General features: G+C 45.9%; 1 protein-coding gene across 2 annotated transcripts in view; it reads right to left on the reverse strand.

Annotated features, from left to right (window-relative positions):
- fbxw4 (F-box and WD repeat domain containing 4) overlaps positions 1-14,465 on the reverse strand; it is a 145,819-nt gene that overhangs the window by 105,549 nt on the left and 25,805 nt on the right. For both annotated transcript variants that reach the window (XM_080205986.1, XM_080205985.1), the window contains exons 2-3: positions 6,948-7,043; positions 5,001-5,186 (exon numbers count right to left, since the gene is read on the reverse strand). In XM_080205986.1, the coding sequence (XP_080062112.1) occupies positions 5,001-5,186; positions 6,948-7,043 (282 nt within the window). The remainder of the gene's footprint in view (positions 1-5,000; positions 5,187-6,947; positions 7,044-14,465) is intronic.

The raw sequence follows: 14,465 nt of genomic DNA on the forward strand, positions 1-14,465 counted from the left end.
TCACATATTAAGGTAACCCACATATAAGAAAACTCACTCAATGGCCAGCCAGAAGAAAACAAAAAAAAACTGAACGATGCAGTGCATCATGAACAAATATTTGTGAATCACTGGAGCTCACCAGAGAGACAGAGCCTTGTCTTTACACACTGTTCTATTCATTGCCACTTCTGCACTCAGATAACAGTGTAGGAGGCAGGGACCAAAGAGGGCCAAGCAGGAGCAGGAGGCTAGATAGAGCTAGAAGGGGCTAGGGGTGGCTAAAGGAGAAGGAATGAGAAGGGGGCCAGAGAGGGGTGAAGAAGGGGCAGAGGGCTAGAGACAGGTGAGCGGGAGATCAGAGAGGTGGGCAGGGGGCCAGAGAAGAGTGAGCGGGGGCACAAGAGAGGGGGGGGGTGTGTGGTTGCCAGAGAGGTGTGAGCAGGGCAGGCCAGAGAGGTGTGAGCGGGGGAGGCCAGAGAGGTGTGAGCGGGGGAGGCCAGAGAGGTGTGAGCGGGGGAGGCCAGAGAGGTGTGAGCAGGTGGGGGAGGGAGCCACAGAGGAATGTGAGGGGGCAGTGGGCAAGGTTTAATTTAGTTGAAATCAAGTAGAAGTAAATTAGCATTTTTTCACAGGATAAAAGTTTGAAAGATGTGCTGGTTAGGTGGAATGGCCATGCTAAATTGCTCCTTAGTGTCCCAAGATGCTTAGATTTGGGGAAGTAGTGGCATAATATTGTGGGCTTACAGGGATAGTGCAGCGGGTGGACCTGGGTAATATGCTTTGTCAGAGGATCAGTGCAGACTCAATTGGCTGGAATAGTCAATAAGGATAAGCAACAATACTTCCTCCACAATCATCAACACTGGTGCCCCACACTGCTCTCAGCTCCCTACCATACTCCATATACACCTATGACTGTGTGACCAAATTCTCCACAATTTGATTTTCAAGTTTGCTGAGACACCACTGTAGGGGGGGTGGGGGTGGGGGAGGGGGCGGGTGTCAGATCTCAAACAATGACAAGACTGAGTACAGGAATGAGATAGCGAATTCGGTAATCTGAAGCATTAGGAGAACATGCCCCTGTCTTACATCAACGGGGATGAAGTAGAAAGGGTCGAGTGCGTCAAAGTTTATAAGCGTCCAGATCACTAACAACCTGTCCTGGTCCCCTCATACCAACACTATAGTTAAGAAAGCCCACTAACGCCTCTACTTTCTCAGAAGGCCAAGAAAATTTGGCATGTCAACTCCAACTCTCATCAACTTTTACAGATGCACCATAGAAAGCATTCCTTATGGTTGTATCACAGTTTGGTATGGCTCCTGCTCTGCTCAAGACTGCAAGAAACTACAGACGGTCGTGAATAGAACAAAGAAAATTACAGCACAGGAAAGGCCCTCCAAGCCTGCACCAACCAAGCTACCCGGTTTAATTAAAACCCCCTACCCTTCAGGGACCATATCCCTCTATTCCCATCATATTCATGCGCTTGTCAAGACGGCCCATAAAAGTCACTACCGTTTCCGCTTCCACTACCTCCCCTGGCAACGAGTTCCAGCACCCACTACTCTCTGTGCAAAAAATCTACCTCGTACATCACCTTTAAACCTTGCCACTCGCACCTTAAACCTGTGCCCCCTGGTAACTGACTCTTCCACCACAGGAAAAAGCTTCTGACTATCTACTCTATCCATGCCTCTCATAATCTTGTAGACTTCTATCAGGTGTCCCCTCAACCTCTGTCGCTCCAGTGAGAACAAACCAAGTTTCTCCAAACTCTCCTCATACCTAATGCCCTCCATACCAGGCAACATCTTGGTAAATCTTTTCTGTATCCTATCCAAAGCCTCCACATCCTTCTGATAGTGTGGCAACCAGAATTGAACACTATATTCCAAATGCAGCCTAACTAAGATTCTACAAAGCTGCAACATGACTTGCCAATTTTTAAGCTCAATGCCCCAGCCGATGAAGGCAAGCATGCTGTATGCCTTCTTGACTACCTTCTCCACCTGCATCATCACTTTCAGTAACTTGTGTACCTGAACACCTAGATCCCTTTGCCTATCAAAGAACTCTTCAGGGTTCTGCCATTTGCAGTATATTTCCTATCTGTATTATACCTTCCAAAATGCATTACCTCACATTTGGCTGGAATGTAGCCCAATCCATCATGCAAACCAGCCTCGCATCCATTGACTCTGTCTACACTTGCCGCTGCCTTGGCAAGGCAGCCAGCATAATTAAGAACCCCATGCACCCTGGACATTTTCTCTTCCACCTTCTTCCAACGGGAAAAAGATACAAAAGTCTGACTCAAGAACAGCTTCTTCCCTGGTGCCATCAGGCTTTTGAATAGATCTACCTCGCATTAAGTTGATCTTTCCCTAGCTATGACTGTGACACTACATCTTGCAGTCTCTCGTTTCCTTCTCTGTGAATGGTATGCTTTGTTAGTATAGCACGCAAGAAACAATTCTTTTCACTGTATGCTAATACATGTGACAAAAATAAATCAAATCTTCTTCTGCACTGCAGGGATTATATGATTCTATGATAACTGGGGTTTAATCAGAAATGCAATTTTGGAATAAGTTCAATACCCTCAACAAATAATACATCTCCAGGACTGAAACACACCAACCATACTGCGCGAGACAGACATAAATCAACACATGGTAACTTCAATGTTAGAACAATATCCCAAAGGGCTTCCAAGAGGTGTAAGGAAGGAGAATTAACTTTGGGCTGATGGGGGGGTGATTTTAGGAAGGAGATAATCGAAAGTTGGTAAAAAGTGTCAGTTTTAAAGGAAGGTCTTGAAGAAGGAGAGGAAGGTGGAGAGTTTTAGAAAAGGCATCCTAAAGCAAGGGCTGAGGGAGGCACAGCCACCAATGGCAGGGTAAAAGAGAAATGGGATGCGTAAGGGGTCACAATGAGTGGGAGTGGGTAGGGAGATGGATATAGAGATGAATTTTGGTGCTGGAGATTACAGAGATGGGGAGGTGATGATGAGATTTAAATATAAAGATTTGAATCTTGAATTTGAAAAATGGGGCAAGAAGCCAATCTAAGTTCAAGCAGTAGAAGTAACTTAATCAGGATTGGATTAGGCAGCAGAGTTCAGTACGAGTTAAAGTTTACAAATAGGAGAATGGGATGCTCAACCAAGGGAACACTGGAGAATTCAGTCTGGAGGTGACAAAGGCATGCATGAGGATTTCATTGTCGGATAGATAAGATTAGAACCAAGTGAGGGTAGCTGGATAATGGAGAAGAGGTGATGTAACTATCGTTGAAGACCACTGTGAGGTCAATGAGAGAAAATGAATCACATTCGCAGCCAAAGATCCATCTTTTACCAAGTGTGTATTTGCACAGAAGCTGACATAATCATTGCATTTTACTGGGCAGGAGTGAATTGTCCCCATTATCAGTTCCATACTGTACAGTACAGAAGTCAATGCAGATACAAGCAGACCATGCAGTAACAGATAGGAATGAATCATCCCTTTTCCTGGCTACAGACTGTACATGCACAAGAGCTGACACAGTTACACATAAGGTCAGATAATCTCATTAGAGATTGAATCATTCCTTTTAGCCATTGTGTATATCATACATGTATAAGAGCTGACACCAAGACACAACTACAAATTACAAATATATAACATAATAATGTAAACATAATAAAACATCCCAAGGTGCTTCACAGGAGCATGATAGAGCAAAACACCAAACATGATAGACACCAAAACACATCAATTTTAGAGCACATAGCCAAAATCTTAGACAAAAGGTTAGTTGTTGTGGAGCACCCTAAAGGAGGAGGTAGGAAAGAATTCCAGTGCCTCGGTCCAGACAGTTGAAAGCATGGGCACCAATGGTGGAGCAATCAAAATTGGGAATGCTCAAGGGGCCAGGTCAGATATTTCAGACGGTTCAGATATTTGTGTATCTGGAGAAAGTTACAGAGATAGAGATGGTCAACAATCTGGAAAGTCATATCCCTCATTGCCTTCTTAGTTCAGATCACTGGCAAAGCACAGACCAGGACTTGTTGCCATCACTGTATGTATGAAAACTGATGCTGTGTTTTGGGTGATGTCGCTAATGAGACAAACAGACTCATACTGTACTGGATGAGAGTGAATTGTTTCATTTTGCACAATAAGTATTGTACATATAAAGGAACAGAAACTAAGACACACAACTACTAACACATAAATGTCAAATGCTCACTTTTACCAAGAGTAGTTGTTGGACACAGGAGCCATGCAGTACCAGAATAAAAATAAATACTTCTTACCCAGTTCATACTGTGGAAATACAGTAACTAATGGTGAGACGTAAATAAGCCTATATTGTTGGGTGACAGTATGCAGCTCTGGTCGCTATATAATCAAAAGAATATACAAGCATTGGAGAGGATGCAGAGTAGAATTATAAGGACGATAGCAGAAATGTGCAGGTATACTTATCAGGAAAAAATTGTCAGGTTGGGTCTAGGTTCGCTTGAAAAAATAAAACTGTGGGGTGAATTAATGGATATTTAAAATTATGAAAGGTTTTGACAGAGTGAAAACAGAGAGAATGTTTCCTCTTGTGAGGAACAGCATAACAATAAGCCATCAATACAAGATGGACACCAAGAAATCCAATATAGAATTCAAAAAGAACATCATTACCCGATGAGTGGAAATCTCGAGAATGCAGAGTGGTTACAGGGAATACTGTAGATGCTTTCTAGGAAAGTTTGACAAGCATATCAGGGAGAAGGAAATAGAGGATTCCAATGATAGACTTGAATGAGAAAAAACGGGAGGAGACTGGAGTGGAGGATATGACCAGCATGGACTGCTTGGGCCGAATCGCCTGTCGCTGTGTCATAAATCCCACGTACTGTAACCATTAAGCCCACTGTACACTACATCTGGTGCATTTCTTATGGCAAGTATATTACACCAAACCAGAGCTAATCTTGGGTCGCCACTCAGTAATTCAAACCACTTACCCACCGCCGCTGATGATGTGGGATTCATTGACAACAAATCGGCAGACATCGTCCTGATGGCCAGTGTACACAGAGACAGGCCGTCGCTGAAAACTGACACCATTCTGCCTCAGTGGATATGCTCGGATATCAGCTGCTTGGGAGAGGTACAGCCACTGATCATCCAGTTGTAACCATGGCAATAAACTGAGGAGAAATTGAAATTGAATGGTCAGATCAACTCAGGGTAACTTTACTGGCGTATTGCTGAAGAGAGACGTGTTGCTGATGCTTTTCATCTTGCACTCATGACGACAAGCACAGAATGCCAAATTTCAAATGACCACAATACCCAGAGAAGGCGAAATAACTTAAAAATCTGAACAGATTAAGCAAGCCGTTCCACACAGCAATTACACAGTGGCAATGAGAGTAGTATTTTCCACTGATAGGATGCTATTGTCAGTTTAAAAAGGGCGTTCTGCCAACCATACAACTGAGCAACATTGTATATGAATTTCAGTGTCAGTGTGATGCCAGTTATGCATTCCAGTGATTGATTAATGGAATCAAGCATCACATTCCTCTGGTTGTTTGTAACTGGCAGAGTACAGACAGTACTCAATACCCAGTGCTTGCAAATCCCAAAACAAAACACCTAACGTTCAGTTAAGATGTGATTCTGCAACTGGACACACTTGCGGAACAATCCCGAGTGCACAATTACATTAACAATGAATATAGGATAATCAGTAGAGCTCACAATGTGATTAGAAGTGACATACATTCATACACAGAGATCTATTCTATGTAGACAACAAGAATATATTAAATTTTATGCCTTTCTTTGAATTACCTGGAAGCATGGGGAGCCTATGGTTCCTGTTGATTTCTCCATGGCAATGCCTTGGCCAGAGTCAACTTGCCAACCAATCAACAACCCTTGCTTCGTGTAGTATAAATTTTTGTGATAATTTGAAATTTTGCATTTTTGTGTTTGTCTTGAGTGCAAAACAAAAAGTTCTGCAACATGTCTCCCTTTCTAGCAATGTTCAAGCTTTGTGCTCCCAAGAAACTGTTTACTAGGGGAAACAAAGGCAGAAAATTTCCAGAGTCTTACCATTGAATCCTTTTGTTAAGCTGGGGAGAATGCCCCCTACCCCCTGCTCCACCAATAAGTCAATCTAGATAACAACAGTGACAGTGTTGCACAAAATAATGAATAATGTAGACAAATATGATATCAATTATCAGGAAATCAAATGTAGATCTCAGTACAAATAGCATATAGAAACGCTATTAAGCTAAAGTTGAGACTCTCCCATCCAGACTGCCCTGGGAATGTGTGATGGGATAATGTCAAGGGAGATTCATTGTATGTCTAACCCCGTGCTGTGCCTGACCTGTGAGTGTTTGATGGGGACAGTATAGAGGGAGCTTTACTCTGTATCTAACCCCATGCTGGACTTGTCCTGGGAGTGTTTGATAGGGACAGTGTAGAGGGAGCCTTATGCTGTACCTAACCCCGTGCTGCAGCTCGCCTGCGAGTGTTTGATGGGGACAGTATAGAGAGAGCTTTACTCTGTATCTAACCCCATGCTGGACTTGTCCTGCGAGTGTTTGATAGGGACAGTGTAGAGGGAGCTTTACGCTGTATCTAACCCCATGCTGTTCCCTCCCTGGGAATGTGTAATGGGATAGTGTCAAGGGAGATTCACTCTGTATTTAACCCTGTGCTGTACCTGTTCTGGAAGTGTCTGATAGGAACAGTATAAGAGAGGTTTACTCTGTATCTGACACATACTGCATATGCATTTTAAGGGCCATGTAGATGGAACTTTGTTATGCTGACTTTTGATGAATGGCTGCTTTACTGTCATATCAAGTGCCTATGATTCTGAAGTTCAAACCACAGTAGTATACTGAAAAGGGTTGACAGAATAAAGATAAAGTGAAACTACCACTTACTTGTACTTCCACCTCAGTAAAATCTCTTGGCGACATCTCCCACGCTTCCAGTTCTGAGAAAACTTTACCCGCTCTTTTAGAGCGATGTGGGGAAACCTGTAGTGGTCAAGCACAAAAAACAAAGAGTTGAACAAACTGAGCACTGACAATAGAGGCAAAATCAATGTTGAATGGTAAAGCAAGTCCAGCAGTCCATTAATACTCCACCCAATTCATTCTTCCACTGACTACAAAAGAGCGCATTGAACAGTCGAAAATAGCCTGCTGGTTCTCTACCACATAATTCATATAACTACCCTAGGCAAGTTTTACCCCCAATTGTCTCCCAATATTAGCTTCAAACAGTAAGGATATACTGTGGGTACAACAACTTGTGAATATATAAATCATGCCTTAAACACAATGAAATGACCAAAAATGCTTCACAGGTAATTAACATGAGCATTAATGAACAAAATGCAACACATATAGAGACATTAGGCTAGGCGTCAAAAGTTTGGACAGAGAGGAAGACATCAAGTTAAGATTTCAAAACAAGAAAGTGACATATAGAGGCAGGGAGGTGCAGGAAAGGAATTCCAAGTTTAGGGCCCAGACAGTTGAAGATACAGATATCAGTTGTGAAGCAATTAAAATCAGGGACACTGAAATGCCAGAATTGGAGGAACTCATAGAACATAGAACATTACAGAGCAGTACAGGCACTCCGGCCCTCGATGCTGCGCCAACCAGTGGAACCAATCTAATGACCCTCTAACCTAAACTATTCCAATGTTATCCATATGCCTATCCACTGACCATTTGAACGCCCTTAAAGTTGGCGAGCCCACAACTGCTGCAGGCAGGGCATTCCACGCCCTTACTACCCTCTGAGTAAAGATAACTCAGATAGCTTGGCGGGTTGTAGAGTTGAAGGAGATTATAGAGACAGGGAGGGTGCGGATATGGAAAGATTTGAAAACAAGGATGAGAATTTTAAAATCGAGTTATTCCTTAACTGGGAGCCAGTTCACCGACATCACCAAGCCCATGAGTGTTAGATGAATGAAACTTGGTGCGAGTTACACATGGAGGGCTGTTTTGGATTACTTCAAATTGACAAAGGATAGAATGGAAGAGGGCTAGGTGTATGTTGGAATAGTCAAGTCTAGAAGTAATGAAGACACAAATGACAGCATGGAATAAGAGCAAAGATGAATAATTCCACAAAAGAAGACTGCTTACAAATGCCAAGTCACACAAAGGTGAAAAATGAATGAGCTGGTACAGCCAGTTTGATTGCTTCTCATTTATTTCCAAAACTGAGTCCAATCCAGACTGAAAGGATTAAACCTCCGTCAGACCGATCTCACCCCATGAAAGAGGTGAAATAATCCAACAGTAATTCAACACCAACATCTGAACATAGAACATAGAACACTACAGCACAAACAGGCCCTTCGGCCCACAAGTTGCGCCGATCACATCAATACCTACCAATCCATAGACCTATCTATAACCCCCAATCCCATTAAATCCCATATACTCATCCAGAAGTCTTTTAAAAGACCCCAGCGAGTTCGCCTCCACCACCACTGACGGCAGCCGATTCCATTCACTCACCACCCTCTGAGTGAAAAACTTACATAAGAACATAAGAAATAGGAGCAGGAGTAGGCCAACTAGCCCTTCGAGCCTGCCCTGCCATTCAATAAGATCATGGCTGATCTGTCGTGGCTCAGTTCCACATTCCCGCCCTCTCCCCATAACCCTTAATCCCCTCTCTCATCAAAAACCCATCAACCCGCGTCTTAAAAATATTTAGCGAGGCAGCCTCCACCACTTCAACGGGCAGAGAATTCCAGAGATTCACCACCCTTTGAGTGAAGAAGTTCCTCCTCTACTCTGTTCTAAACCGCCCCCCCTTGATCTTGAGGCTATGCCCCCTAGTCCTACTATCCTTTCTGAGCGGGAAGAGTCTCTCCACCTCTACCCTATCCATCCCATTCATCATCTTATATGTCTCAATGAGATCTCCCCTCATTCTTCTAAACTCTAACGAGTACAAGCCTAGTTTATTCAGCCTCTCCTCATAGCTCAACCCCCTCAACTCCGGCATCAGCCTAGTAAACCTCCTCTGCACTCCCTCCAAGGCTAAAATATCCTTGCGTAAGTACGGCGCCCAAAACTGCACACAGTACTCCAGCTGCGGCCTCACCAACGCCCTATACAGCCGCAGCAAGACCTCCCTACTTTTATATTCAATCCCCCTTGCTATGAAGGCCAGCATCCCATTCGCCTTCCTGACCACCTGCTGCACCTGCAAGCTGGGTTTTTGCGACTCATGCACAAGGACCCCGAGGTCCCTCTGCACCGTCGCCTGCTGCAGTTTTTCTCCACGTAAGTAATAATCCTTCCTACCATTATTCCTACCAAAGTGGACCACCTCGCACTTGCCAACATTAAATTCCATTTGCCATTTCCTGGCCCATTCGCCCAGCCTATCTAGATACTTCTGTAGACTCTCCACACCCTCCGCACAATTTGCCTTTCCACCAATTTTGGTGTCATCAGCAAATTTCGACACCCTGCACTCCGTTCCCTCCTCCAGATCATCTATATAAATGGTAAATAGCTGAGGCCCCAGCACCGACCCCTGGGGCACTCCACTAGTCACCATCCGCCAATCCGAATAGCACCCATTGACCACCACTCTCTGCTTCCTATTTGACAACCAGTCCTCTATCCACGCTAACACCCTACCCCCAACTCCATGCCCCCTGACCTTCTGTAATAACCTCTTGTGAGGTACCTTGTCAAACGCCTTCTGAAAATCCAGAAAGACCACATCCACCGGCTCTCCTCTATCCACCGCCCTAAACACATCCTCATAGAACTCCAGTAAATTTGTCAGACACGACTTCCCTTTAAGGAAACCGTGCTGCGTCTGCTCTATCAAGCAGTTCCCCTCAAGATGCCTCGCTATTTCCTCCTTGATGACGGATTCTAACACTTTACCTATAACAGACGTTAAACTAACAGGCCTATAATTCCCCGCCTTTTGCCTGGCACCCTTCTTAAACAACGGCGTAACATTAGCCGTTTTCCAATCTTCCGGCACTTCCCCGGAATCCAGCGACGTCTGGAAAATAACCACCAAGGCATCCACTATCACCTCCGCCATTTCTTTCAGGACCCTCGGATGCATTCCATCCGGTCCTGGGGACTTGTCCACAATCAGCCCCTCCAGTCTGTCGAGCACCACCTCTCTAGTAACAGTAATGTCATAGAGACCCTCCAGTCCTACCGCCTTTCCATCTCTAACATCCGGCAAATTATTCACGTCCTCCTCCGTGAAGACCGAAACAAAAAAGTTATTCAAGACCGCCGCCATATCCCCATCCCCTACCACTAAGTCCCCCTTCTCATCCTCTAAGGGACCAACGTTCACCCTAGCCAGCCTCTTCCTTTTTATATATTTATAAAAACTCTTGCTATCCTTTTTTATATTAAGCGCTAGCCCAGCTTCATAGTTTCTCCTACCCTTCTTTATCAACTTCTTTGTCAATCTTTGTTGACATTTAAACCTCTCCCAATCCTCTTCTCGCCCACTACTCTTAGCTCCTCTAAATTCCTCCGCTTTTAATTTAACACTTTCCTTCACCTCCTTCGTTATCCACGGCTTATTACCTCTCCTCCTACGGTCCTTTTTAACCATCGGAATAAATTTCCGCTGAGCACCAAGAAAGATCTCCTTAAAGATCCTCCACTGCTCCTCAGCGGACCTACCTTCCAACGCGCTCCCCCAGTCCACAGTTGCCAATTCTTCTCTCATCCTACTGTACTCCCCTCTGTTCAAACAAAGGACGCGTGTCTGGGAACCCACTTTCTCCTCCTCCATCTGCACCAGAAACTCCACCATACAATGATCGCTCTCCCCAAGAGGATCCTTCACCGCAAGCTCCCTAATTCTACCCGCCTCATTACATAGCACCAGATCCAAGATAGCTCGCTCCCTTGTCGGCTCCAACACACACTGTTCGAGGAAACTATCCCGGCAGCATTCCAAGAACTCCTCCTCGAGCCCACCGCGTCAAACATGGGTTGACCAATCTATATGTAGATTGAAATCCCCCATAACCACGGCCGTCCCATTCCTGCACGCCGCACTTATTTGTGCGTTAACAGCCCGCCCCACCTCCAGATCATTATTGGGGGGCCTATAGACGACACCCACCAGCGTCTTCCTCCCTTTGCTGTTCCTAATCTCCACCCACAACGATTCCACGTTCTGCTCCTTGGCTCCAATATCATCCCTCGCTACCACCCTGATGCTATCCTTAATCAGCAGAGCTACGCCCCCCCCTTTCCCGTCCTGCCTATCCTTCCTAAACACTTGATACCCCTGGACATTCAGCTCCCAGTCCCTGTCACCTTGCAGCCACGTCTCTGTAATGGCCACCAGATCATATCCATTTGTGTCGATCTGCGCCACCAACTCATCCACTTTATTCCTAATGCTTCGCGCATTCAGATAAAGCACCTTCATCCCAGCCTTCACCTGGAGCTGATTTGCTGGAACGCCACCAACCATACTCATGCCCCTTACTTCCTCTATTATTGGGACATCCTCGGCCTCTATCCTTACCTGTACCGTCTCCTTAACTTTAGACCCCGCAATGTCACCTACCCTCACACCCTCCCCCCCCAATTAGTTTAAAGCCCTGTCTACAGTCCTCTTTACACGATTAGCCAGCACTCTGATCCCAGCACGGTTCAGACCAACCCCATCCCACCTGAACAGGTCCCACCTACCCCAATACTGATGCCAATGCCCCATAAATTCAAACCCATTCCTCCCACACCAATCCCTGAGCCACCCATTCACTTCCTTAATCTTATCAACCCTACGCCCGTCTGTACTCGGTTCAGGCAGTAGCCCAGAGATGACCACCTTGTCGGTTCTACTTTTTAATTCCATTCCCAGCTTTTCATACTCCCTCCCCAGATCCTCAGTTTGCATTTTGCCTATGTCGTCGGCACCCACATGAACAACTACGACCGGATTCTCACCCTCCCACTCCAGGTTCCTCTGCAACCCAGATGTGACATCCCGGACCCGAGCACCAGGCAGACAACACACCCTTCTGTGCACTTTGTCATTGTGACAAAGGACAGTGTCAATACCCTTCACCCCACTATCCCCAATTACAACTGAGTTCCTTTTCCCCTTCTCTTTGCCTATGGCCTGCTGCATCACTGTACCGTGTGCAGTCTGCTCACCGACCTCACCTCCCTCGTTCTCGTCCAGACTGGAAGCAAGAACCTCAAACCTGTTATGCAGCTTGAGAGGCTGAGGCCTCCTCTCCCCACCCTCCTTCCTCCTCTCAGCAGCCCCCTCTTGTTCCTGACCCTTAGAGTTAGCCAGTCTAGGGGCAGTGGATGTTACTTGCACCCCATTGACAATGGCACCCTTTCTCACCCTGACGAGCCTCAGCGTCCGTAGCTCAGAGGCCAGCTCATCTACCTTGAGCTGGAGCTCCTCCAGCAACCTGCACTTACTGCAGACATGGTCACTGGGAAGGACCCTGGGGTCCACCAGTTCCCACATCATACAGAAACCACACATCACATGCCCCTCCATTATTCACTGCAGTAATGTTGAAAATTTCCACACGAACTCACCTGGCCCTTTTTCTCCCCAGCCCTTTTGTTATTAAGCCCTAATTGCTCACTCTGCTTCCCTCTCACTCCACTGCCCGCTCAGACGCTGCCCGCTGTCTACACCAGGCCTCCTTTTAAACCTGGCGCTGATTTAAAGCTGGCTGGCCCACAACTCCTTCTAACCACTCCCTCAGAATTCTTAAAGCAGTAAATACAATAAATGCTTTAAACAGTTCTACAAAGAACAAAGTGCTTTAAACTTATTTAAACAGGTTTTTAACAGGTAAAATCTTATCTCTCTCTGCTCCTTCACTCGTCTGCTCCAGCAAACAATGCTAACATCACCTCTGTACTTGCTTCCCTGCACCTTAAATCTGTGTCCTCTCATAGCGACCATTTCAACCCGGGCAAATAGCCTCTGAGAATCCACCCTATCTATTCCTCTCAACATTTTATAAACCTCTATCAGGTTGCCTCTCAACCTTCGTCTCTCCAGGGAGAAGAGTCCCAGCTCCCTCAACCTACCTTCATAAGGCATGCCTCCCAATCCAGGCAACATCCTTGTAAATCTCTTCTGTACCCTTTCAATAGCTTCTACGTCCTTCCTATAGTGAGGCGACCAGAACTGCGCACAGTACTCCAAGTGGGGCCTGACAAGGGTCTTATAAAGTTGCAGCATTACCTCCCGACTCCTAAACTCAATCCCTCGATTAATGAAGGCCAGTACACCATACGCCTTCTTGACCACATCCTCCACCTGCGAGGCCGACTTAAGAGTCCTGTGGACCCGGACCCCAAGATCCTTCTGCTCTTCAACACTGCTAAGACTCTTGCCCTTGATAGTGTACTCGTTCATCCCACTGGTCCTGCCAAAATGGACCACTACACATTTATCCGCGTTGAAGTCCATCTGCCACTTCTCCGCCCAGTCTTGCATCCTATTTATGTCCTGCTGCAACTTCTGACATCCTTCCAGACCATCCACAACACGACCTTCATGTCATCGGCGAACTTACTAACCCATCCCTCCACTTCCACATCTAGGTCATTTATGAAAATGACAAACAGCAAGGGTCCTAGAACAGATCCCTGGGGCACTCCACTATTGACTGACCTCCATGCAGAAAAAGACCCATCCACAACCACTCTCTGCCTTCTGCAGGCAAGCCAGTTCTGGATCCACAAGGCCAAAGCCCCTTGGATCCCATGCCCTCTCACCTTCTCAAGAAGTCTTGCATGGGGGACCTTATCAAACGCCTTGCTGAAGTCCATGTACACCACGTCCACTGCTCTTCCTTCGTCAATGTGTTCAGTCACATTTTCGAAGAACTCAACTAGGCTCGTAAGGCACGACCTGCCCTTGACAAAACCATGCTGACTATTTCTGATCATGCTAAACCTCTCCAAATGCTCATAAATCTTGTCCCTCAGAAGCCTCTCCATCAGCTTACCAACCATTGAGGTCAGACTCACCGGTCGGTAATTTCCCGGGCTATTTCTGTTCCCTTTCTTGAAAATAGGAACCTCATCCACAATCCTCCAATCCTCCGGAACCTCTCCCGTCTCCATCGACGACGCAAAGATCATCGCCAGGGGCTCTGCAATCACCTCCCTCACCTCCCACAGTAACCTGGGGTACATCCCATCTGGTCCCGGCGACTTATCTATCTTGATAGAATTCAGAAGTTCTATCACATCCTCTTCCTTAATATCCACATACTCAATCTTTTCCATCTGCTGCAAACCTGTAGCAAAATCTCCCAGATCAGTTTCCACCGTGAATACTGAGGCAAAGTACTCATTAAGCACCTCTGACATTTCTTCTGGTTCCACACAGACCTTTCCCCCTTCACCTTTTATAGGTCCTATCCCTTC

The sequence above is a fragment of the Carcharhinus amblyrhynchos genome, chromosome 17, assembly GCF_965287045.1.
Source record: "Carcharhinus amblyrhynchos chromosome 17, sCarAmb.v2.hapA, whole genome shotgun sequence".
Lineage (NCBI taxonomy): Eukaryota > Metazoa > Chordata > Chondrichthyes > Carcharhiniformes > Carcharhinidae > Carcharhinus > Carcharhinus amblyrhynchos.